We start from the raw sequence: 26,507 nt of genomic DNA on the forward strand, positions 1-26,507 counted from the left end.
TTAGCAAAACAAATGAGAATATTTTACTTCCCTTTACTGTCGACGTGGATCAAACTGGTCAAAAAATACAGACACCTGGGACATTTCCTGAATAAAGCTTCAACAAATCAACGGTTTTGGATAAATCTACTGAAACGGGGCTCAAACTGGGACTGTCCTGGGCAAATGGGGACGTCTGGTCGCTCTGTGCTAGCGGCGCCATTGGCTCGCTCCACTACATCACATTTGACGCCAAAAACTACATTTAAAAAGCTGGAAACAATGTCTTAATTCATAACAACTATTAAGGTTTGGGTTGGATTTGAAAGTCAAGTTTTAATTGACCCAGACATGGACGTAGTGGAAGTTAGACGTGGGACGATACTGAAATTTTACGTTGCGAAAATAATTGTGATTAAAGATAATGTGATTTCACGATAATGACAAAAGACGCTGATAATTGTAATGTTATGAATAAGTTCCATGTTTAAATAACAAAGTACAATTATATAAAAGTTATCAGCGAAAACAACTTTGATTTAGGGGAGAAAATTATGGACGAGCAGGGCCGTCCACAGACATTTTGGGGCCCGGGGCAAGAAGCCTGACATGGGCCCCCAGCTAATACAAATTAATAGGAAGAGGGTCCAATTCTGGGCCCCCTAAGACCCTGAGCCGTGGGACAACAGACCACTTTATCCCCTGTCAACTCCCCAATGGAGAAGTAGATTTTTTTGGAACATTTTGGTGATTTTGACCCTTTTTATCACATTAAACGATATTATTGTTTATCTTTCCATCCCTAGTAGAGGTTCAGTCCGCTCACCGTTTGCGACCAGCTCTACGGTTACGCTAGCAACTTCTTTTTGGATCTAGATTTTCCTTTGTTTTCTGATTTGTCTGATCACAAACAAGACATGTGTTTGTATTTATAATTTCGTTTAACGCCTTGCCATTGTTGTCGGACGCTGAATAAAACTTTGGCTTTTGTCTCGGAAACAAACTATTTTAAAACAATAGCTTCGATTTAGCGACGTTATCCAGTCTCGGCGAACGACTCCGGAAACGCATATGGTTAAAGTTAAAGTTGCGTAAGACTTTGTTGTCGTTTAGCGGAAGCGGTTATAGCACAATCAAATCGCTCGTTAAAAATAATCGAGTAGAATAGTACGCTTATTTTTAGCACGGCGATAACCCACAGCCTTCCAACTCTTTCCGAGCATCCCTCACTTCTCCCGAAACGAGCGGCTTGTCCCGGCACGCACAAAAGATAATTGGCCTTTAATTTGCGCCGACTTCTGCTTTTGTTCCCGGGTTCGAGGCAGGGCTCACGAAGACGACGTCCTGAGCGGTGCCACCAATCCCCAAACGCCAATCCCCCCTTCCCCCGTCGCCCACCCATGGCAGAGAAGCGGGAGAGCGGGGTGGGTACGCTAGGCTAACCGCGCTTGCCAAGTCCATTAGCGACAAGCGGGGACAGGTTTGTTGAGTCGGGGGATTACAGGTCGATGAGCCCCGCAGGTAAAGGGCTTCACGGATGAGCCACGTTCACACTTGTTACAGTGAGCGCCCACTTCAAATACCTGATGTTAAATTAGCCAGAACATATATCTGTACAGACGCTAATCAGCCATTACCGTGAGGAGCTTAAGCAAGATCGGACAAGAACTACTTTTTCCCCGACTCCCTTTTCTTCACCACAAGTTTAGATTATTTTCGTTTGGGATGATTTTTATTGGTGCAAAGTGGAAACACAAAATCATTTCTTTCCGTATTTTCTTACTTCTTACGTCGCTTATGTAACTCGGCATTAGTCATTTGACCAAAACCAAAAGGATTATATCATTATTATACTACGCTGTACAACTTGTGGTATTTGGCGGAGCGTAACCAAGTAAAAAGTAGTAAAGTACTGCGTTTAAATAAAGTACAGATACGTCAAATTTGCGCTTTTAAAAGTGGATACGTTTTATTTTTTCTTCACTACTTTTCACAGCGGTATTTGTACTTTCTACTCTACTACTCGATTTTTGTACAGGACTGAAAAGTAAAAGTATTTGGTTAACCTGGAGAAGGGAGTAATTTTTATCGAGTTTGTAATTTGAGCAAACAAAAATAGAAATACAAAGCTTTAAAACGTCTTCAAGTCTACGTGAAATACTTGTACTTTTTACTCTTTACGCACATTTTTAAACAGGTACTTTAATACTTTTAGTCATTTTTTTCGTGTGATACTTTGACTTAAGTAATTCCTTTGCTCCAATATCTGTACTTTTACTTAAGTACCAAAGCTGAGTACTTCTTCCACCACTGCGTATCTCTAACTTTTCCATAAATACAAGCCGTTATTCCATCCACGTCAAAACGCACAACCGCTGTACACACCAAAACATCGCACCATTGATGCTCGTCGCTTCTATTCCGCAGCCCCGCCCTCCTCCACCTGGCCCCGTCTGTGTGGAATCTTCCATTAAGCACACGCAGGTGGAGATGAAAGCGGCAGGAGGAGGAGGAGGAGGTACCGTGACGGAGGTGCGCTGTCTGGAAAAACATAAAGAGACTGCAAATCACAAAACGCTAAAGGGGTTAAGTCCCAGCCTCGTCGCGTCAGCCGTGATCTCATTGTTTTCATTTTCGGAGCCCGTTGTGGTCGGAGTAGTCGGCCAAACGCTGCGTACTTGTCTCTCACGAATAATAAAGTTCTCCCGAATTTTGGACACGCCACGGCAACCGAAAGGATCGTCGCGGGGGTGTGTGTTTGTGTGTGTGGATCAGAGGGTTGCTGCGTGTTCACAGCTGGAGTTTCCATCCAGTTTGGGTCGGTCATCGTCGCACTGGTTGCTTTTACGTTCTAGTACAAACTTTATAGATTAAATAGAAGATAAATATAATAAAATTTAGCTAAATGGTTGAATTAGCTGCCAGGAATTTGATAGAAATGTGCGTCAAACTCCACAAACTTGTTTTATTTGAGCCTATTTTGATTTCATACCATAATTACAGCTTCCAAATTGCACTTGCGTTAGTTTAAATATGTTCTAATGTCGTTACCTCCTCAAAAACAGACCTAGAGTTGTGTTTTGCTTCTTTATAATTAGTCTGTTTACGTCTCCAAAGCTCAAAATGCTCCGTTCCACCTTGTGATGTCATGTTGTAGCGGTAGTTTTCAAGTTAACAGCTGCTTTTTTTTGCTTTTTGTTTAGTCGAAATTGGTAATTCCGGCGTTGAAATGATCCAAATGATTCTAGAAATGAAGGTGTGTGGAGTTTAAAAACACAGCGGAGCACTTCCTGTATCACCACATGATGACATCACGAGGTGGAACGGAGCGTTTTCAGTTTGAGAAAAAAACAGTTTCTGTGTTAAACTTGTGTGAATGGAACAAAAAAAACACAAAATACATCAGAAAATCGCGTAACACCGGCCCTTTAAGTTACAATAAAATGGCGCATATGAAAACAATAAACTAATTCACGTTTATATTTTTAAAAAAACTCGCAAAATTCCACCTTAAACTGCTTCTAGACTATAACGTTTGAGTTTACGCATGATCGCTACAGCAACAACCACCAGTCTGTGACAACTTGGATATTTTATTGGCCATTAAAGTTTAAATGTGTGTCTGAAATGAAAGCAGCTACTCCAGTGTACTTTATACTGCAGTAGAACAAGAAACGCTTTGAATATAACAGCAGTATATACGTATAAATGTCCATATCTGGTACAAAATGTCGTTCAGCTACAGTTATGATTATGGCTTAAGTCTCTGTGGTGATAAAGCTCGACCGGCGCAGCGTGTGTGGACTTGAAAGTGATGCCAATGGAAAAATCAGACTCCATCATAATGTGTTTTTTTGGATATTAAAGATGTTCTGGAAGTTTCTCTTTCCCTATGGTTAGAACCCCGGACTGTTCCGTCAGTGGGGTGGTTTTCCTGGGGGCTTCACTTGGCTTCGTTGACCTAGAAACTTGTATAGTGGGCGAGGAGCGAGGAGAGGGCGTCGAGTGAGGTCGTCCAGATGAATATTCAGTTTGAGATGAGAATGAGAAAAGTTGATGCAGGCAGTTAAACTTTATGGTAGTGTCTCTAAAGTGTTAATACTGAGATCTAGAACTGTCTTATGCATGGAAGCATTCACACTTTGGTTTAGTCCTGGTTTAGTCCTGATTCAGTCCCGGTTTAGTCCCGGTTTGGTCCCGGTTCAGTCCTGGTTCAGCCCTGGTTCAGTCCATGTTTAGTCCATGTTTAGTCCATGTTTAGTCCATGTTTAGTCCATGTTTAGTCCATGTTTAGTCCATGTTTAGTCCCGGTTCAGTCCATGTTTAGTCCCGGTTCAGTCCCGGTTCAGTCCCGGTTCAGTCCCGGTTCAGTCCCGGTTCAGTCCCGGTTCAGTCCCGGTTTAGTCCCGGTTCAGTCTGTCTTTAGTCCTGGTTTAGTCCAGGTTTAGTCCTGGTTCAGTGCACATTCACACTTTGGTTTGCACTCGGTTTAGTCCCAGTTTAGTCCCGGTTTAGTCCCGGTTTAGTCCCGGTTTAGTCCCGGTTTAGTCCCGGTTTAGTCCCGGTTTAGTCCCGGTTTAGTCCCGGTTTAGTCCCGGTTTAGTCCCGGTTTAGTCTCGGTTCAGTCCCGGTTCAGTCCAGGTTCAGTCTAGGTTTAGTCCCGGTTTAGTCCAGGTTTAGTCCAGGTCCACATTCACACTTTGGTTTGCGCTCGGTTTAGTCCTGACATAGTCCTGGTTCGGTCTTGTTCTAGTCCAGGTTAAATTCCCAGGTTCAGTCCATTTTAATCCCATTCTGATGTGGATCTGTATGAAAGTCTGAACTCCACCTATAACCATCTAAAACTAGTATCGAAACTGGAGACTCATTTGAAAAGTGATACAAGATCAATATCAGAACTACTGAACGCACTTTTGTTCTGTGCTGAAAAATACATTCTATCGTCTAAAAAAAAAGTGTTTACAACATCAAAATCAACATCGAAAACTGGTATTTGAAAGAGTTTGAAAGTTTAGTATCAGTTCTCTCTGGTTTGTTTTAGTCTGGATTTAATTTTTGAATCCTGACTCGATCCTGATCACGATAACATGTTTTGAAGTTCGATATATCGCTGAAGAAAATATACACGATAAACTGTAATATTGAAACTCATTTAAAGTAGAATTATCCAAAAAAACTATTCGAAAATGTATAATACGGTAAAAAAAAACACAAACTGCAACAAATAAACAACAAAATGAAACACTTAAGTAGTCGCTTTACATCTGTAGAAGTTATTTATTCGGCCCTTTACAGTTTAAATCTAATCGTAGAACAGAAAAATAACAAAAAGTTCCCACAAGTACAAATAAAGTACTGACAAAGTACCAACAAAGTACACATATTGACCCCAAAAATGATTGTTCCAGACCTCATTATAACCCAGATATTTCCAATTACAGGTTTAGCTCAAATCGAATTAATGTTTATTTTTATTTTCTTAATCGTCTGTAATAGCACTATTTATCTATGTTTAGTACTACGCTCCCAGATATCCTCCAGCCAGTTACTCCTGAAGTCTTGCGTGACGATTATCGAGGCCAAAATAATCGCAATTAACGATTATATCACGATAATGATTAAAGTTGTTATGGATATGAATAATTATAACTTTAACTGAGAATATTACGGACGAGCAGGGACGTCAAGTGAAATTTGGAGGCCCGGAACGATAAGCCTCACATGGGCCCCCTGTAAAATAAATTAATAGGAAGAGGGTTCAATTCTGGGCCCCCTAAGCCCCTGGGGCCCCGGACAACTGCCCCCTCTGTCCCTTCCGTTGATTCCCCCGTGGATAAGTCGTTTTTTCTGCACATTCTGGTAAAATAACTGCGATTTTCTTCATCACGATTATATAAAATGTCCCACGGATGATTATTGTCGACCCTTTTTATCACGATAAACAATAATATCGTTTATCGTTCCATCCCTAGACGCCGATTTTCCCTTTGAGACGCGGTAAACTCAAACCTACCCTTAACCTTCTTCCAAACTGTTCGTCTGTGAACCTGAGAAACGCCTCGAGTGCTAGAAATTCTCCAGGAAGTCCACAGATAACTCCGCGTCTGGAAAACACTCCAGTTGGTATTTCGCTTTCTCATCCAACGGCCTTGTAATCACGGAGATACCATCGGTGCGGCTCGCTGTCCCAAATTGCTGTTCCAAATTGCTGCTCAGTTTTGGCAGCGGCGCGAGGACTGGAGTGGGATAGCATGTCCACGGTGACATAACAGGCTCCGGTTAAATGGCCTGCAGGGGGGACAACAAGGCCGCAGTTTGTTCTAGTCCTTTCCTGTCTGGGGCGCCGTGTGTTTATGCTGTGGCTTTGACACCCGTTCACTGCACAAGAGCTGGAATAAACTAAAGATAAACTAAAGTTCTACAGGAAAATCCATAGAAGAAGAAGAAGAGTGAGCGTTTACCATCTTACAGACAGTATAACATAGCCACATTTCCACTTTTAAGGTATTGAAAACACTTTATTTGAAGGAAAAACTCACCTATTCACTGCACAAGAGCTGGAATAAACTAAAGATAAACTAAAGTTCTACAGAAAAGACCATAGAAGAAGAAGAAGAGCGAGCATTTACCATCTTACAGACACTATAACATAGCCACATTTCCACTTTTAAGGTACTGAAAACACTTTATATGAAGGAAAAACTCACCTATTCACTGCACAAGAGCTGGAATAAACTAAAACTAGATTAAAGTTCTACAGGAAAATGCATAGAAGAAGAAGAGTGGCCATGTAATACTGTCTAACATGGTAAAAGGTTGCATTTTTATACAGCGTTTTTCCGTTATTAAGACACTCAGCTGGAATAAACTAAAGCTAAACTAAAATTCTACAGAAAAGACCATAGAAGAAGAGGAAGAGTGAGCATTTACCATCTTACAGACACTATAACATAGCCACATTAACACTTTTAAGGTACTGAAAACACTTTATACGAAGGAAAAACTCACCTATTTACTGCACAAGAGCTGGAATAAACTAAAACTAGATTAAAGTTCTATAAGAAAATTCATAGAAGAAGAATAAACTAAAGATAAACTAAAGTTCTACAGAAAAGACCATAGAAGAAGAAGAAGAGTGAGCATTTACCATCTTACAGACAGTATAACATAGCCACATTAACACTTTTAAGGTACTGAAAACACTTTATATGAAGGAAAAACTCACCCATTTACTGCACAAGAGCTGGAATAAACAAACTAGATCAAAGTTCTACAGGAAAATGCATAGAAGAAGAAGAGTGGCCATGTAATACTGTCTAACATGGTAAAAGGTTGCATTTTTATACAGCGTTTTCCCGTTTTTAAGACACTCAGCGCTTTATACGAATCGACCACTCATCCATTGATACACCAGTGTACGCAGACACTGGTGAATTGAGGGAAAAAAGTAAATGTTTTAAACAAAATCTTAAATATAACGATCTTAACTGTGCTTTAGCAACACCAGCGGTTCAACCTGTGATGCACTTTAACCCTTGTGTCGTCTGACCCTAAAAAATAACTCACTCACAGCAGAACTCGGTCATTTCTTTATCAAATCGGTTGGAAATTGGGCCACTAGTTCATTTCGATGATTTCTATGACAAATTAAAGTTTGAAAACAATGTTGACTGTATAATAAGAACCGTCTGAAAAAAGTTCAATTTGACCCCAATTTGTTTCTCTTTTAACTCAGATCAACTTAATTTCCACCTCTGTACTCGACGAACACAGGACAGTGATGGAAATTAAGAGCTGCAGGAGATTTTCAGGTCCAAAAATGCACAATCTTTACTAAAATACGGCCTACAACCCATCCTCTTTTAAAGGACGGGTCAAATGAAGACGACCAACGGACAAGGATTCAATAATAATAATAATAATAATAATAATGAATCGGCTCTATATAGTGTTTTTGGGACACTTTTCAAACCCAAAGAGGTGGGTTAAAGTGTCTTGCCCAAGGACACAACGACAGGGTTCATCTGTGGGAGCAAGAATCACACCCTCAACCTGTGGATTCATGGATTTGACGGCTCAACCAATGATGTTTATGTCGAGAGCAGGATTCAAGCTGCAAACGTTCGGATCAGTGGACAAACAATAGAAAAACTGAGTCGCTGTCGCTCCTTGTACTGAAATAAAAGCTTCTCTACGTAACTTTTCTGTGAGTTCATCTGGCATCTACTTTCTCCATAGCGATATCAAGGCTGAAAATGTCGTAAATTACGCGATTAAACTTCTCTTTCTCGTCTTTCTTTGATTACAGATGCTAATAACTTATCTTGAACATTATGCATTCTTACTGTGGCTCGGTGTTGCTGCTCGTCTCCATGGAGATCGACCAGTTTAATGCCACACTTTGAAGCATTTCAGGCAAAGCGATAAAAACTCCATGAAGTTTTGGATCTTCTTGTAATTGCTTTATCTGATTTTGGACTGTATTGTTTTCACGTTGCTCGTCTTTGAGCTCGTTCCAGTCGTGTGTGTTTAACTGCTTCCTCCGTTTCTATGTGTTCATCTCTGGATAATGGTTCACACATGTTTCGCCCGAGTGGCCCGCGGTCGCCATGGGACACGTTCAACTGTACTTCCTGTCTCAGCCTCAAAACAGCGGTTCCCGAAAGATGGATCAAGCCCAAAAATGTCAATTTGAGTACGAAATCACCTTTCTAATTTGACTTCGGGAATCGTTTCTGACAGAAGGAACGATTTCCACGACAGAATTATGAAGATTTGACTTTTGATTGTTGAGAAAATGTTTGAGAATTTAAGAATAATCCAGTGAATTAAAAATGTTAGCTTAGCCCAAGTGCTTCTCTGTTTACAATTTAAGTTTCCCGGTGATTTTGGAGATGACCTGCCGCCAATAAACAAATTAAATAGTAAAATAAGTCAGAAAAATAAAATGTTTCCCACACAGTATTTCACTCTGTTTTGCATGGAAGTAATGATGCCATGATATTACATTTTTGCGTTACACTTATTATGAGAAGAAGCATCGCAAAATAACGATTAGCGATCAACTGATATGGATTTTTCATGACTGATGTTGATAACGATTGTTTAGAATGCAGAGAAACCAACGGCCAATAAGATCTGACGATATTTTTGGGACTGATTTAAATAATTTTCTCCAAATTCTGCCATTTAAATTGACTAAAAACTTACCCACAGCCCATTTTTTTTTACCACAATCGTTGAAGAGAGCTGTGTAGTCACGTTTTGTGCAGTTTTCTCTTCATAATAAAGTGCTAAAAACCTTTATACATGTTGTTTGGACAGCTGGTTCGCTCAAACTAAATATCAAAAAAGTGCACATATCAGTAACGATTATTCCAGAGTTCTGCAAATAGTAAAATCCTTCATTTTCTTTCATTTCTGTCTCAAAAAAAAGCTCCTTTCCTCTCGTATGTGACCATCCTTGCGTAATCAAACCGTCTTAATGATAAGGTAAAGTTACAGTGACATAAAAGTAGATAAAAAGTACTTGCCGCTATAATTCCCACAAAATTTACAATTACACGATTAAGTGTGAGCGGAGAAGTTGACTAATCAAATATCGCCCACGTCCTTAGTTGGAATGAGAGATAAGATACAAGTGAAGTGGGTTGTTCCGTGGAACTTAGGCCATAAATTTCACCCAACAGTCAAACCAATTAAAGACCACTGCGCTCTCTTACAGTACACCACACCTGCCCACCTGTCCAAACCGCTTTATCACTACCTCCATTCATGCTCTGCTCCACCTGCCACTGCGATATCCTATCAGCGAAGAAGCTCTTTGAATCAGCAGACACTCCACATCGAGCTCGCATTAAGGCGTTGATACCATCCTGACCTCTTTACACCAACAAAGCCCTAATTGCAAGTTTTGGACTGTTTTCCTAACTTTCAAAGCCTGTAATTAGAGTCTTGAAAGCCAACGCTCTGCAAAAATGTTCAACCTGCATGACTAGTGTTGCTTGAAAGAGAAGATGGAAGAGGGAGTAAACGCAGGTGGGTGACTTTTTAAAAAGCTGCACTGTGTAAATGTTGTGTTGACATGTCTGCCACGTTATTATCTCAAAGGAAATGTTATTGCTTTGCCTGGAATGTAACTTAACTCCACAGTGACTTATTTATTATTTATTGCATTTATTTAATTACACGCTGAAAAATACCTGTAAAAAAACATTCTTTCTGTTCTTTCTGTGAGCGTGATCTGACCTGTAACTTCGCCTGGTGATGCTAGCTGCTTTTCATGCTAGAGATTTTTTTTAAAAGCTATAAAATGTCCGCGAACACAAGCAAACACAAACACCAGAAAAGTTTAATAGTGAACCTTTATCTTAGAAGTGAATGTGAGGGAGACTTGTCCAGGTAACTGATGTAAACCCACTTGTAGATGTCATCAACAATGGCTGCCTAAAAAGCAAGAAAGCACAGCCCCAGGGCCAGAAATACCACACACCAGCTGCGCCACAAAGAAAACAGCCTGTATCCCTTTGCTCTGTTTGCCTGTCTCCGCATTTTATCCATCTCCAAACAAGCAAAGTTTCTTTTGGATGTCCACAAACCAGAACCGAGACTATCCCAAAGAGAGACTGCTCCATATGTTTCAGATTATAAAGCTCTCCAGAACTCCAAAGCCCACAAAAGCTACGTACACCCCCAAATTATAGTCACAACACAAGTGAAGAAAGGCATTTTAAAGTTAAAAAGAAAACAGGGTCAGATTGGAGTAACCCAAGCTTCTTACAATGATACTCTTGTAGCATTCAGAAATCCCAGATCAGTGCTAGGGGCTGCTTCACTGACTATGTTCTCTGTCTGAACTGCTGGCACAACAGTGAAGCAGTCTTGACTTCTCACACACTCCTGGGTTTAAACAGCAGTGCGTGCCAAGGTAAACACACACAGCAATGCCACACACTATGCCCTTTGGTTTAATGAGCAACGAAATGTGCTGGGGGGCTGACGCACAAAGTTTCATTTTCGTGCGTAAAAGTTAAGTTCGCAGCTTAAGTCGTGCGTAAAAGTTTAGTTCGTGCGTAAAAGTGGAGTAAAACGCGTGGTTCGGCTCCTGCAGTCGCTTACCTTTATGTTTGTGGCTCCGTTTCGTAAGAGTTGAATGAAGTAGATGGAAGCAAAGTCCTCAGCCGTTCATTGTAGCGCGCTGGAATGCTCTACTCCTTCTTATCCAACTTCTTCCCCGTTTGGTCCAAAGATGAAGCGTCGCTGTTACTCCTCCTCCTCCTCCTTCTCCTTGTCCCACTACTCCCTTCAAACTTCGCGTTCAAAAACAAACTTTAACTGCTTTCTTGGAGGTTTTTTGCTGTTGTCTGAACGTTTGCTGCTCTATCTTCCCCCGCGCACTTCCTCCAGTCCGAGTCGCCGCTGTAGCCGCCACAAGTCCTGGCATGGGATAGTCCTCCTCCCACTGCGCCGCCGGGGCTGGCTGTCTCCTGTTGTCCCTCCCCCTTCCATTGGACTTACCTCCCCCGCTGCTGCTGCTGCTGCTGCTGCTGCTGTTGCTGCTGTTGCTCCTGCTCGGTCTTTTCTGTCTCCATCAGCTCCATTTGTTCTCACCCTTTATCCATTTCACGCACACGGGACTTCCTGCACCTTGGCACCTTTTGGACCCCCCCCAAACTGGAGTAAATCCTTGTAAATCCGCAGTAGTATTATCTTGTTTGTAGTGAAAAAAGACTAACATTCTTCTCAAATGCATGTTCATGTCTTAGAAAGTTATATTCTTCTTCAAAACTGGTAAAACTGGTAAAAAACTGGGCATTTAATAGCTACTACTTTCAATACACATAAAGTTAAGTACACTTTAATAATTGGCCATAACAAAGCATGAACAAAGACTTAATTCATAATCATAATGAACAAATACATTTTTAAGAAGGATTCAGGTGTAGCAGCTACTTAAAGAGTTAGGAGTTAAAGGTCTATACAGGGCCGGTCCCAGCTTTCAGGGGCCCTAAGCTGAATGTGTCTCTGGGGCCCCCTCCTGACTCAGCTGCTGTTGATTCACATTTGACACATTCTGACTCTGCTCTCATCACTTTGTCCAGTTGTTTTTGTGTTTATCTGAACAACATCAGACTGAAAACATCCAGAATGTCACAACTACAACAGACACAAGAACAGAACACAAACATATAAGGAGGGAGGTCAAGATTTTTCACAATTCTAGACATTTTTTCTTCATTTCTGGTGGATTTTAATGTGTTCCAGTTGGCGACAGTGTTTCTTACTTTTACATTATGTCGGGTCCTTGCTCCGGTGTAAACACAGAGCTGCCCTCACCTCTGCCCGACTCAAAAACAAACACAGCAGCAGCAGATATTTTACTACTATAGATATAAAACAAATGTAATTGTTTCAGATGGATATTTAAACAACAAGCTCTGTGTCCAATAAAACTTGATTTATTACATTATTTTCAGTATAAATGTACAGGCTCTTGGAGGCCCTCTGCTGGCCTCGGGGCCCCCAGCAGCTGCTCAGTCTGTTTATAGGCCCTCGTGAGCTTTAAGTCATGTTCTGATGCTGTAACCTCCTCAAAAACAGACCTCACACATGTTTGAGTAACACTTTATTATTAGTCTCCAAAGCTCAAAATGCTCCGTTCCACCTTGTGATGTCATGTAGTGGTACTTTTCAACTTAACAGCTACTTTTTTACCTTTAGTTCAGTACAGATTGGCCACGTGAAGATGTGTGGAGTTTGAAAACACAGTGGAGCACTTCCTGTATCACGTCATGACATCACAAGGTTGAACAGTGTTTTCTGTTTGAGAGAAGAACTCCACAAAAAACACAACACCAGGTCTGTTTGTGATGAGGAAACAACATTATAATAGATCAGAAAATAGCGTAATATGAGCACTTTAAAGTTCTTTTCATCATTATTATCAAGTGTTACCCAAAGTTACAAGATATAACTTTAATTTGATGATTATAATTGTGCAATGTAAGGCCTATATCAGTATAAAGCAGAAAGGAGACAGTTCAATGCACGTTAGAAATTTAAAACTTTATTTTCCAAATCATAAATCAGTATTTTATTCAGTTAAAGTTGATCTTTCTAAACATAAGTATCTACCTTACATTATCATCGTTATTATATATTCTCAATTGTTGCCAAGCCGTGGTACAATAAAAAGTTAAAATAGCGCAAATCTCTTGGTGTGTAAAGGTTTTTTAAAATAAGCCCCCTTTTAAAAATACATCTAAGCCATACATAAAAAATAAAACAAAAACAAATCAGCAATGTATTGTTAAACAGCAACGCTACAAAACCGTGAAAGTCTTTAGCACCACATCACCCACAGAGCAAACAATTACACAAGTTAGTATGTCAAAGAGCTGTTCTTTACATCATATCAAATCTGTTACAAAAGTGAATTCAAACTGCAAAGCGCAAGGACGTCTTCGATACTGTAGTTATATTAATAGTGCATTAAGATAAAGAGTTGTTGCTAAAGGCAGAGCTGGTGGTGCTAGCGTAACTATAGCTGTACGCAGTGTAATCCACGCTGCCTCTGCGAGATCCACTTTGGGAGCCGGCGCGAGAACCGGCTCTGGATCCAGACCTCGATCCCGGGTTAGACACGTTGTAAGGACTGCTGATCCCTTTGGTCGACACTGACGAAGCCTGCAACATCTTCATGCCGTTGCTTTCTTCAACCATGCAGCTATCCATGGCGTGTTTGTAGGAGATCTTGAGTTTGGTTTTGGGGCATGTTAGGTTCTTCTGATGGTTCTTTGTGTCTTGGAGCTTTTGGGCGCCTTGTCCGTCCAGCCAGCCTCTGTGAATGGCTTCTTCAACAGAAATACGTCTTCCAGTGCCAGGTTCGATCAATCCTCCGGTGAGGTACTGAAACTCCAAGAATCTTTGACCAGCTTCGTACGGCAGCCATGTTTCTTTAACCGCTTCTGCCGCAGACATCTTTCTCTTAGATTTGACGTCTTCAAATCCAATGTATGCTTTCTGCGCAGCCTTTAGCTTGGTGGCCATGCTTTCGTCAATAATGCCTTGATGAACTGCTTCTTGCAAGGAAAGCCTGTCACCTGAAGCGGGGTTGATGATGCCGCCAGTGCACGCTTGGGCCTCCAGCAGTCTCTGGGCAGTAATCATGTCGACAATACCGCGACGGAATGCTTCCTGAATTGTGATCTTCTCCAGTGTTTCTGTGTCAAAAATGGCCCCTACGGGACTCTGGTCGTCAAACACTGTAGGTGGGGAAACAGTGATGGATATGCTGTTGAAGCGTCTGCGTACAGTGGGAGAGGACGGAGCGAGCTGAGTGGGGCTGCTACAGGTAACCATGTCCTCTACAGTGCTGGCGGCGATGCTCATCTCTGTTCCGCTGGTTCTGCTTGTGATCAGGTCAGCGAACTGGGTTAGTGTTAGCGTTCCTTTGCGATAGTCCTCCAAGGATGATTTTTCGATGACGCCGCGCTCCATACAGTCTTGGATGTCATATTGAGTTCCAGTTTTCCGGTCCACAATCACCAGGCGGTTGGAGCCGTCGGACCCCTTGATGGTAATCTCTTCCCATTCACACTCTTGCTCGGACAGGTCGAGGAAGGTGTCATAGTCGATGAGTTCTCGGTGATAGGCTTCCCTGACGGACATTTCCAGCCCCGTGTCTGGGTCCACGATCACGACACGCCTTTTGCGGAGAACATTGGTGCGGCTCGTCTCTTTTTTCTGAATTTTTTTCTTATCTTTCAGTGGCAGCAGAATTAGACCAGTCTTCGCATCAGTAATGCATCTATCTTTCAGTTGAAGATATGTAAGGTTTTCTTGAGTGTTGGGGTCGAAGAAACCTTTTGTGTCATCTCCCTCGTAACTTAGGATCTCATTCATCTCTTTATCAAAATATCCTCTTTTATAGGCCACATCAACGTCAATTCTGTGGCTCTCTTTGGGATCAATAATCCCACCGCTCGCTATTTGGGCCTCCAGTAAGCGTATCCCGTGACCTTTTTCTATAAGTTCTTTCTCTATAGCCTGGAAGAGGGAGATTGTCTTTCCAGTGTGTGGGTCAGTGTATCCAGTTACTGCCTTTTCTGCGGACAATAACTTGTTTTTAAATTCTTTTCCAACCAGACCTCTTTTTGCAGCCTCTTCAACTGGGAGGAAGAGGTTGTTGACTGGATCGACAATGAAGCCTGATGCTGCTTGGGCTTCCAGGAGTTCTAAGGTGGTTCCTCTCATGAGCAGGCCTTCTTTCATAGCCTGATAGAAGGGCATGATTCTGTCATGGACCTCGTCGTAAATGCCAGCAATGCAAGTCGAACCATACAGATACTTCTTGAGTTTGTCTTCGATATCTTTGCTTGTGAGTTTTCCTGCGTTTAACTTCTGCAAATCGCTGTCAGTCAGCAGCTCAGATTTGATCAGCTCATCAACAGTGACCTCACCTCTCAATCCTTTTACAGTCAAAGGTTTGTCTGGGCCACGCAGCAAAAGTAAGCCAGAAACCGGTTCCACGGTGCACTTCTTTCTCAAATCACTATAGCTTATCTTCGCCCCTGAAGAAGGGTCGATGTAGCAGGCTGGCTTCTTGTTCAAAGCCCTGTACATATCTTCGTCAATCAGATTGCGATCCAACGCCACATCTTTTGGAAGGAAGACACCCAACACAGGGTCTATGATGCCTCCTACAGCCTCCTGAGCTTGGAGCAAACGGAGAGCGAGATCTTTGTTTATCCGTCCTTGTTTGCAAGCCTGGCCAACTGACAGAAGTTTTCCAGAGTATGGATCTTTGAAACCTGTGCTAGCCGCTTCAGCTGTTAGCAAGGTGTCTCTGTCGTCTGTATCGACAATGCCCCTGGAACAAGCCGTATCAACTGGCATCTTCTCATTAAATGTTGGGTCCACCATGTAGCCTGTCGCTGCCTGGGCTTCCAACAGCAGTATTGCGCTGTCCCTGCTTAGGAGATTCCTATTTTTAGCTTCTGTGAATGGCATTTTTCCGTGAGAGCCAGATGTTATGCCAGCGATGATCCCGGTGCCTTTAAGATTGACTTGGATGTCTATGGCGATCTCTTCCACGGTCTTCTTGCCTTTTAAAAGCAGGTCTAGGGTGTGTTTGCTGATGATGCCGCAGTCGCAGAGCTGGTGGGCTGTGACTTTGCGTCGAACGCCATCAAATACTAACTTGGACGGATCGATGTTTGTTCCTTTATCATCGGTTTGTGTCTGTCTGGTCAAAACATTTGGTCTTTGCTGGAGTCTTTTGATCTCTCTTTCCAGGGCCTCTCTCCTAAGGGTCAGCTCGGATACCTCCTTCTCAGAACACACCAGCCGGTTCTTGTATCTTTCCTCCACCGTCCTCAGCTCCAACATCAACTTCTCAAGCTGGCTCTTCAGGGACTGCCTCTCACGATCGCCTCTGTCTCTATCAGTGTTTAGCTGTTTAATTTGACTATCCCTCAGCTCGTACTGGCTCTTGATGTAGGTTAGCTCCTTAACGATGTTGTTCTTTTCATCCTGGAGTCGCTGCTTGTTGCGTAGTTCAGTTTCCAATGTGATTTTAATGCGATTGAGTTCATCTTCGGATCTGCAGTTGCGGTTTTTCTCTTGTTCGAGGAGTTTGATCTTTGCGAGCAGGTTGTCCTTCTCCCGGAGCATGTCGGTGTACTTGCTTTGAGATTCATGAACCAGGATGGTAGTCTGTAAAAAATAATAAATGAAAACAATTAAGTTGAATAATAAAAATGCACTTCAATCAAAAGCCGTACTACATCTAGCAAATGTGCAAAGCAAACCGATTAAAATGATGTATGCTCTTTGATCTTAATTTGTGCATTTAAAGTAAAACCGTGTAACTTTCTGGCAGTGGCGTGTCACCTGCATGATTCCATGGAAACAGAAAGTTAAAAGTATATTTTGGAACATTCTCTGTAGAGATAGATATGTTTTATGCCTTAACTGTGGAATATTATAACTAAAGGAACAACATTTCCATGGAAAAATGGAGGTGGAGACCAAAGAGGACGTACACGATGCAAGCGCGTTCACAGTAAACTTTTTTGCAGTGGAAACGTTACACGGTGGGGCTTTAGTTAGACTTGTCTTATATCTTTATCTATTATATTCTATCTATTTTGTATATCGTATTTTTATCTTAAGTGAAGCCAATTCAACAAATTTTAACAAACTAAAGTGCTTCTGGTATCTCATCAAGTATTTATCAAAATATATTTTATGAAATGAACAATAATTAATTAGTGAAATTGTACATGACCAGTGTAAATGAGTCAGAGAGTTTGAAATGAATTGATGGTTTGATTGAGTTAGTGTCAGTGATTACACGTGCAACAACATGCAAAATGCCACCCACAGTGTATCATTAAAATCATCTACAAGTTAAAGTGAACTCTACAGTTGTTCATGCCAAGCAGCAGAAATGAATTATGCTGAGCCATGGAGATGATCCGTCCATGCATTTTACAAGTACCTCAATCGACTGCTTTTGGATTTTGTCTATTTCCATTTTTAGCTTTTCCCTCTCCTTGGTCAGATCGTTGATGAGGGACTGCAGCTCTGCCGTTCTCTTGGTGCTACTCTGAAGCTGGATGTGCAGCGAAGAAATCTGAGCCGCACTTTCTCCGTCAACAGCATCCTTTCTACTCTTTATATCATCTCTGTCCTGCTTCACTACTCTCAACTCTTCCTCTATCCTCAACCTCTCCTTCGTCAAATTCTGCGTCAAACTTTTCAACTTCTCGATCTCGTTTGTGTGGTCGTTCAGCAGGCGGCTCTTCTCCTCAATGGTTTTGTATAAGGTTTCATTGCGCTGGTTCATCTCCTGAACTTTCACCTGCTCTTGCTGCAACTTGCTTTTTAGCGCTTTTATCTCTGCTAGCGCTGCCGCCAGCTCTTCTTTCGTTCTCTTATGCTCCCTCAAACTCTTATCAAGCTCCTGTTTTAGGTTTTTCATCTCCTGCTCGTACTTTTTCCCCACACTCGTCGACTCGATTTGGATGGACTTGAGCGACGTAATAGTTGTGGTGTGTTCTTTGCAGACTTGGCTCATTCTTTCTAGCTCTGCTTCCATTCTTTTCCTTCTGGTAAACTCCTCTTGTGTGGACTTCTTCTGTCTTTCCAGCTCGCCTTCCATGTTATCCAACGAGCACTGAAGTTCCCGGATGCGGTTTTGAAGTTTGTTTGAGTTTTGTTCCGCCATGGCCTTCTCGCTGGTCTGTTTCTCCAGCTCTACTTTGGTAATACGAATCTCATGTTCTGTTACCTTCATCTTGTTAATCGTATCAATGTAGGAGGCGTTCTTTGCTTTCAAATCTGCTTCAGACTGTTTCAAACGATTCAGTTCCAACTCGAGTGCTCGTCTCTTTTTGCCCTCTTCTTCTATGTTGAACGTGAGGACGCTTATCTGCCTGCTCTTCTCCTGGATGCTCTTGCTGACTTCCTTTACTTTCATGTCATCATCCTCTCTTTGTTGCATCAGGCTCCTAATCTGCATCTCCAGTTCAGTGCGGGCTCTCGTCTCCTGACTGAACGCCGCCCTCTGCTGGTCGGCCTCCTGCTCTGCTCTGTTCTTCTGCTCCTCGCTGTGAGCAATGGACATTCTCAACCTCCTCAGCTCCTCCTCTAGATCTCTCTTCTCTGCTGCCAGTCTATCACATTGCATTTTCCATTCCGTAGCGTCGTCTTCGCGCTGCTTGGACTCTTGCAAGATGGTCGTCTTGGTCACGTGGATTTGAGTCTCGTAAGATTGTTTAAGTTGATTAAGTTCCTGGCTGCACTGTGCTCTTACCTTAGAGGATTCCGTCTCGGCAGTCCTGCGCCTTGCTGCTTCTTCCTCGAGCAGTATTTTCATCCTCTCCAGTTCACGTTCTTTATCTTTCACAGACTTTTCCAGGTCAATCCTTGCCCAGTTCAGTTCTTCAAGCTCTTTCTGCCTTTTACGAACAGCAGTCTCATACTCGTCTTGCTGGCTGGTATAACGTTCTTCAGCCAATCTCCTCTTTCTCTTCTCATCCTCCAGCTGGTATTTCAGGCGGGTGAGCTGGTCATTAAGATCTTGGAGTTGGGTTTGAGTGGAATCAAGACTCTCCCTGGTAGCGTTAACTTGTATAACAGAGGTGCGCTTGATTTCTTCCATGGAAATGAGCTGATCTTTGTATCCACCGAGCTCCATCTTTAACCGCGCCAGTTCATCTTCCAGGTTTTTGTTTTTGAGGTTACGGTCATTCAGCTCATCCTTTAGACGTCTCATTTCTTCCTCAAGCATTTCAATTTTTGTGTTTCTGATCTGTGGATAAAAAAAAAAAAAACAAGTCCAAAGTGAATTTACTACTTAAATTGTGATTTATGAGAAAATGTGAGGTTATATAATGAATGCGAATGTCTACGGTAAACCTAGAGCTGACGACGTTTAACATGTGGGTGTCTGATCTGTGATTTTCAATAGAATATGTTATTATGATTTTGATTTGTGATTTGACTTGTGATTTTCTATTGAATCTTATTTGTGATTTTCAACAGAATATGTAATTATGATTCTGATTTGTGATTTTCTACAGAATCTGATTTGTGATTGTGATTTCTGATTTGATTTGCGATTTTCAATAGAATCTGATTTGTGATTTTGATTTCTGATTTGATTTGCGATTTTCAATAGAATCTGATTTGTGATTGTGATTTCTGATTTGATTTGTGATTTTCTACAGAATCTGATTTGTGATTTTGATTTCTGATTTGATTTGCGATTTTCAGTAGAATCTGATTTGTTATTTTGTTCAGTAGAATCTGATCTTTATCCTAATTCTTCTAACTGTTTTTATTTGTATATTATTGTTATTTGTTTGCTAAAACTATAAACATGCTAAAAAAAATAAACCATTTTTAACAAGCCTTTAGCAATAAGAAAAAATATTTAAATATTTTTAAATTGTAGTGTAATGTATTGCTCTCAAATGTACCGAAATAAAAGTAAAAGCAATCACTGTAAAATTTTAAGTAACTATAAATACTTAAGAACATAACGTAGTATTGTTTTTACCTTTAGCTCTTCCATGGTCTTGAGCATCTCCCCCAAGAACCTGTGGTAGTCTCCAGAGCGGGTCAGCAGCTCAATGTAGTGAGACTGCAGTTCATTAGCCTAATGAAGCACAAATACCACATTAAATATCACGTTTCATTACTACACAACATTATCGATAGAAGATATTGATCGGTCATACCTCGGTTCTCACGACAGACGCTGGGGACTGGATCATTGTCTTCTTGATGGGGATGTTGAGCAGAGTCTCCAGTCCAGCGCTGTAGGACGCGAGCTGCAGCTCATAGTCCTAAAATATAACACATCTTTTATAGGTTATGATCACACGTTTAATATTTCGTTTATTGTTTTGTACCGACTAACCTTGATAGAAGCAGCACAAGAGTCGGCGTTCTTCTGCAGATCCTCCACTTTGTCCTTCTTCATTTTGATTTCAGTGTGCAACGACTGTGGAAAAACATTACTCAACATTAATTTGATATAATCTGAGTATGACATTTTGTTTATTTCTGACTTATACATCTATAGAAATATGATATATGCCTGTGCTATGTAACAAACCCTGAAAAATATGAATCACAATGTGCTGCGTGGCTTTAATGGTGGATAGTGTGCCACCTGCTGGTCTCCATGTAGATTACAACAGTATGGCATTAAAAGTCCTACTGTATATCACAAAAAAATGACTCTTGTGAGCTTTAAGTCGTGTTATAAAGCTGTTAACTCATCAAAAACACACTCAGAGTTGTGTTTTGTTTCATTCACATATGTTTTTGTAATGCAGGAACAGAATGTTTTCACTTTGAGGAAAAAAAACGCAGGAAACACACGCAGATTTTTTGTGTTAAACGTGTGCGAATGGAACAAAACACAACTCTGGGTGTGTTTTTGATGAGGAAATGACATAATAACGTACTGTAGATCAGAAAATAGCGTAATATGGGCCGTTTAAACCGATTTATCTTGCAGTTAATAACAATTTTAGAATAAAATCTCAATATTCTATTCTCTATTTGACGCCACAATGAAAGAAAACTTCATTCTAGTCACTCATTATAACATTACGCTTGATCAACATATTGGTGATTTTCAGACGACGTCATAACATTCTATAGGCCAATAATATTTCATAGAGATGGAGGGGCAGCTAAAGTTAAGTTAAAGTTGTTCTTGGTTGTCAAAAATGATAATAAACAGGTTAAACTTTTGCGAATTTACATGAATATTTGAATATTTCATGGCAAGGTACAATGTAATCAGTAAAAAACCTTGCTCTTGTGCCTCAATGCACTTTAATAATCTGGTGATAAACATTTATAATCACGACTGCTCCTGTTTTTAATGTTTTTAATGCACCTACGTAGTTAGTAGTTATTCGTTTTGTTTGTTTTTTATGTATATTTTTCTGTATTTTAAACAGGGCGCTCATGAAAAAGAGAGTTTGAGGTGCTCCCTTTGGTCTTTCCCTGTATGAATAAAGGTAAATTAATAAAAAATAATTATAATGAACAGGTTAAACATTTGCAAATTAATTTTTTTTGGGGATATCATGGCCAGGTACAACGTAATCAATAGGGAGATCTGGCTCTTGCGCTCCCCCGTCTGGTAGTACGGCGTCATTACATTATAAAATCTAAAAACCACCAATACACGATCTCAGTATTTCCTAAATGATTCCTCCATGTTTTTTTGTTGATGTAAGCGTTTGTGGACGTGCCTTCTGCTGGTTGAGGTGGTCGGTCAGCACTTGGATGTCATTGAGCTTGACCAGCTGCAGATTGTCCTGACGCTTCCTGGCATTGTCTATCCACTGGTTCAGGGAAGTGCTCGTTTGCTGATAATGCTTCACCTGCTTCTCATGCTTCTCCAAGTCCCAAATTCTGAAAAGGAAGACGGAAGAGGGAACATTCCAGGTTATTCATAGGGTTTTTACTGTAAGTGATCGTTCCTGTAGTCCAGAGCTCCAGCTTTTGACTTATACATGTGTGTGCAGAGTCTAAAACGTGCACAGAAAGAGCTTTTTTAACAGATATTCAACAGATATTTAACAGATAAAAGATAAAAGCATGTTGTTTTTGTTTGTTTTTTCATTTTGGGTGCGTTTATTGCACTAAAAAAACAAAGAAAACCATTATATATGTGACGTGCTACCTCCAGAACGTTACATACTTGACATTTAATTCAAAATGTCCAAAAAATATTTAAAAATGTCTGATTTTCTGCATTCATACGCTCTATTTGTATGTATTCACAGTTTGGAAACGATAGAGTCGAAGGAGATTTGTATATATCCACTGTTTAGAAGCTTTCAATCACTTTATATCAATCTTTTTTTGGCTGATAATGTGTCTAAAAAGTCTACAAATAATCGTTTGACTAGACAACTAATCTCAGAAGAAAACAGAAATCTGAATTGCTAAACTAATTAAAAAATCTTTCGCATTTCAGAGCACGTTTGTACAGGTCTAAACTACACAACAAGACAGGATGCGGGTTCTTGCTAATTGCGATAATTCAAGGGGTAATTTCGGTTTGATTTAAAAATACTTTGCCGCCCTAGACCTGACCCTTACTGTGGTCACAAACACGGCAGAATCACGCTGTTACCTGTTGTCGATCTGCCCGTGTATGCGGCGCCAGCGGTCGATCATCTGGTTGACCAGGTCGCTGTACTTGGACAGGTCGATGTCGCACTTGTGGAAGGAGTCGGGCACTTGGCTGTTCCAGTGGATCGCCGTGGAAAGGTTGGACTCTAGGGAATTCAGCAGGTCTCTCTTGTGGTCCAGTTCACTTTTCATTTGCTAGAAACAAAACAAAAATAAAAAGGGTGATGACTAGGAGCGAACATGTGACTGCAGGGGCGTCGGGACCGAGGGGGGTAAAGGGGAATGTTTACCGGGGGCCCACAACAGAGAGGGGGCCCTTACAAATTCTGTAAGGAGCAAAATGTAGTGTGGGTCCACCATGATGATTTGTACCCAGAACCCAAAATTTAAGCTATAAAAGTTGGAATTAATAACTTTTATGACTCTTTATAGATGCAAACTACGTACTAAAGTGTTTCCATCTGCTGTTTATTTATTGCAGCTCATTATTTTCTAACAAAATTGCAGATTTAGATTCATTTTCGTGGTTTAAATCTGCTCTCAGGTTCTTATGTCTGGCGTGTTTTCTTACTCCAGAACGCTACAATACAAACACATTCGCTGACCTTTAACGTGCTGCGGTAGTGCTCGATCTCGTTCGGGTCCAAAGACGTGGTTTCCTTCTCCGTCAGACGAGCTTCGTGAACTTTGATCACGTCCTCGGCCTGGAGCAGACTCTGCAGCAGGCCCTTCAGCGCCGTCAGCCTGTTCGAACGCGATGACGGGAAAGAATTAAAGCGGATCTAAAGTACTACCTCAAATATATCTGTCATCAGCTGCTGCGTACCTTTGCAGATAAGTACCCTGGAGCCCCTGGAGCCCTCCGAGTTTCTGGTTGATGAATTCCAGTTCGGCGCGGAGGAACTTGGCCTGCTCAGAGTCGGGTGAGATGCCCTCCAGCTGTTTAATGATGGACTCCCGAAGGCGAAGGTAGTCGTCGTGCATCGCGTCCAGGTCTTGGTGCACCAGCTGGAAAAGAAGACGGTGATTACGCTGAGGAACTAACGGAGTTTTGGTGATATTTTGAAGAGAATGAGTTGAGATCCACATAATTTAACTGTTATAACAAGTAATTTCTGTCAGTGATAATCGTCTAGTTACAAATTAAAGTCCGATATTACGCAAAATTGACTCTTGTGAAGCGTTAAGCCATGTTTTAGTGTTATTTTCTCCTCAAAAACACACCCGGAGTTGTGTTTTGTTTCATTCACACATGCTTGAGTAACCCTGTATTATTCACAAGCTACATCTCCAAACCTCAAAATGCTCTGTTCCACCTTGTGATGTCATTAAGTGCTAGTTTTCAAGTTCAATCTCTCCTTTTTTACCTTTAGTTCAGTCGAGTTTGTCAATTCCAGAGCTGAAATTAACTGCAGCTCAATGATATTTAACAATATTGCACATTTAGAACACTTTTTGTGACTAATTCTGCTTTATCATTATCGTTTATCGTGTATATTTACTTCAGCAGGATATCGTACTTCAAAATTTGTTATCGTGACAGACTCTCCGGTCGTGACTGACGGATTAACCGATCAGAGAAACGCCCAGTGAGTTTGTGTCAAAAGAAAAATACTGTGGACTATTGAACTGTGGCGTCAACAGATGATATTAAGTGTTGTGCTGAGATAAAGTATAATTCCCTGCATTATTATAAGATTTCTGGTTGGTGGACGCGTGGGAGTTGTACTTTTTCCAAAAACAAAACAAGTATTTGACTATGTATATTGTAAAACTGCTATTCTTCTTCTTCTTAAAAAAAATCAATGATAAAAAAAAGAAAGTGTTTGGTGTTTTACGAGTAATTTCTGCAGAATCAGCGAAAAAAAAACGACTAAATTCTTTTGTTTCAGACGTAAAAAAAACGTTGTGTATATATTCCAAAGAATCAAATGACTCCGGTGAAGTCACGAAGGTGGGTGGAGTTTAAAAACACAGTGGAGCACTTCCTGTATCGCCACACGATGACATCACGAGGTGCAACAGTGTGTTTTCCGTTTGACAGAAGAATCTACAGGTGTGTTTGTGCGTTAAACGTGTGAATGAATTTAAAAAAAACACAACTCCAGGTCTGTTTGTGACGAGGAAACATTAGAACAAATCAGAAACTAGAGTAACACAGCGTGAATGAAGTACAACGGGAAAGTACTATGGTGTATTCTGATGTACGCTCCTGTGGTAGTACCTGTAGTTTCTGGATGTGTACGGAGCACTCGTGGAGGCTGTTCTCTCCCAGGGGCATGTGGAGGTGGCCGGTCAGGTCGACCTCCGCCTGCTGCAGACGGTACCTCAGGTCGTGGAGGCTGTTGAGCAGAGCCACACTCAGCTTGGACGTGGGCGGAGTCGTCTTGGTCACGGTCACCTCCGTCACCGTCACTTCTTTGGTGGTTTGGTCCGTTTTGGTTTTGGGTTCGCCTTTGGTTTCCTTGATTTCTTCTTGTACGATTTCTTCTTTGATCTCTCCAGCTGCAAAAATAAATGAACATAGTTTGTCCGGGGGTGCGACTTATACGTGAAATTATTCAAATATATAATCTCATATCTTTGTTATTATCACACAGACAGCTTGTTTTTTATGCTGATTAACTGTTAATATCTTACGTTAACAAACCAGACACGTGTTCAGTTCTGTCTGTGCTTCATGGAGCTGAATAAATATAAATGTGTTACGTTAGCGTTAGCGTGTTGTTCTATATCAGAGACGTCAAACTCATTTTCACAGAGGTCACATCAACAAAATCACTGCTCTCAAAAGGCCAGATGTGACTTTAAGACAGTATAAATGTAACTAAATATAACCAAAATAAATGCAACTACTTTTTAATCTTGTTATTTAACCATTTCTATATTTATTACTTATTCAAGTTACAAATATTGCATATGAATTTGCATAGATATGAAAAAATGTGCAACTGTGTATCTCCTGAAAAACTGATATTTTAAAACAATCATATCCTTTAATTTACTTTGTCACGGGCCACATAAAATGACGTGGCGGGCCAGATTTGGCCCATGGGCCTTGAGTTTGACACATGTGTTCTATATTTTATTGTTATTATTATTATTATTTGCCTTTAAATATAAAAATGTCTGTTCTTGGTCTCAGATTTTCTAAAATAAATTTCCCCAAAAACGTGACTTATATACGTTTTTACTTCATTATTATGCATTTTTTTGGTGCGACTTATACTCCAGAGTGAAGTATAGTCTGGAAAATACAGTACAGTGCAGTAAATATGAGGTACATAGTGATACTCATGTACAAGCTCTAAGTAGCAGACGCTTTTGGCTGGAGGCGCTCACTTAACATGTTCATTTAAATCCTTTGTAGTACGAGCTCCACCTCCTTCCACGTTTGAGTCGCCATTTTTTTTTTAAGTTTAAATGTAGTTAGCTCTTGTAGTAATTCATAAAACCTAAAACATTTTTGTAAAGCGCTTTTCCACCTTCCAGTCACTCAAAAGCGCTTTACACCCAGAAACCACTCCCTCATTCACACACATTCAAGACAGGTTAAGTGTCTTGCCCAAGGACAGCGTTTATCTTCATTTATGGGAGCTGGAATCGCACCGACAACCTGTGAATCGGTGGATCTGACCGCTCTACCAATGATGTTTATGTCGAGAGCGGGTTTCGAACCGCCAACCTTCAGCTCAGTGGAGAAACGCTCTGCCGACTGAGCCACTATCGCATAAATATGGATTTTTACAGTTTTTTTGTCTCTTTTTTTTACATTTTCTGGTTACTGTTCGTTACCAAATAGGGAAAAAAAATCTTTAGCGTAGATACAGGGGGGGGGAGGGGCCTGTTTTAGG

General features: G+C 41.0%; 2 protein-coding genes across 4 annotated transcripts in view; both read right to left on the reverse strand.

The window, feature by feature from the left end:
• Window positions 1-11,383, reverse strand: part of LOC117385011 (tensin-3-like) — a 68,169-nt gene extending 56,786 nt beyond the window's left edge. The window contains exon 1 of one of the 2 annotated variants that reach the window (XM_033982229.2): window positions 11,098-11,383. The gene's annotated coding sequence lies outside the window, so the exon portion shown is untranslated. The remainder of the gene's footprint in view (window positions 1-11,097) is intronic. The other variant, XM_055228537.1, reaches the window with a different exon arrangement.
• A 1,640-nt stretch (window positions 11,384-13,023) lies between these two features.
• Window positions 13,024-26,507, reverse strand: part of LOC117385609 (desmoplakin-A-like) — a 29,850-nt gene continuing 16,366 nt past the window's right edge. Inside the window, exons 15-24 of one of the 2 annotated variants that reach the window (XM_033982904.2) lie at window positions 24,878-25,158; window positions 23,480-23,661; window positions 23,259-23,397; window positions 22,655-22,848; window positions 21,765-21,927; window positions 20,411-20,494; window positions 20,229-20,336; window positions 20,048-20,146; window positions 18,800-19,297; window positions 13,024-16,695 (exon numbers count right to left, since the gene is read on the reverse strand). In XM_033982904.2, the coding sequence (XP_033838795.1) occupies window positions 13,471-16,695; window positions 18,800-19,297; window positions 20,048-20,146; window positions 20,229-20,336; window positions 20,411-20,494; window positions 21,765-21,927; window positions 22,655-22,848; window positions 23,259-23,397; window positions 23,480-23,661; window positions 24,878-25,158 (4,973 nt within the window). In that variant the 3' untranslated portion in view covers window positions 13,024-13,470. Of the gene's footprint in view, window positions 16,696-17,482; window positions 19,298-20,047; window positions 20,147-20,228; window positions 20,337-20,410; window positions 20,495-21,764; window positions 21,928-22,654; window positions 22,849-23,258; window positions 23,398-23,479; window positions 23,662-24,877; window positions 25,159-26,507 lie in introns of both variants that reach the window. The other variant, XM_033982903.2, reaches the window with a different exon arrangement.

The sequence above is a fragment of the Periophthalmus magnuspinnatus genome, chromosome 17, assembly GCF_009829125.3.
Source record: "Periophthalmus magnuspinnatus isolate fPerMag1 chromosome 17, fPerMag1.2.pri, whole genome shotgun sequence".
NCBI classification, from domain to species: Eukaryota; Metazoa; Chordata; class Actinopteri; order Gobiiformes; family Gobiidae; genus Periophthalmus; species Periophthalmus magnuspinnatus.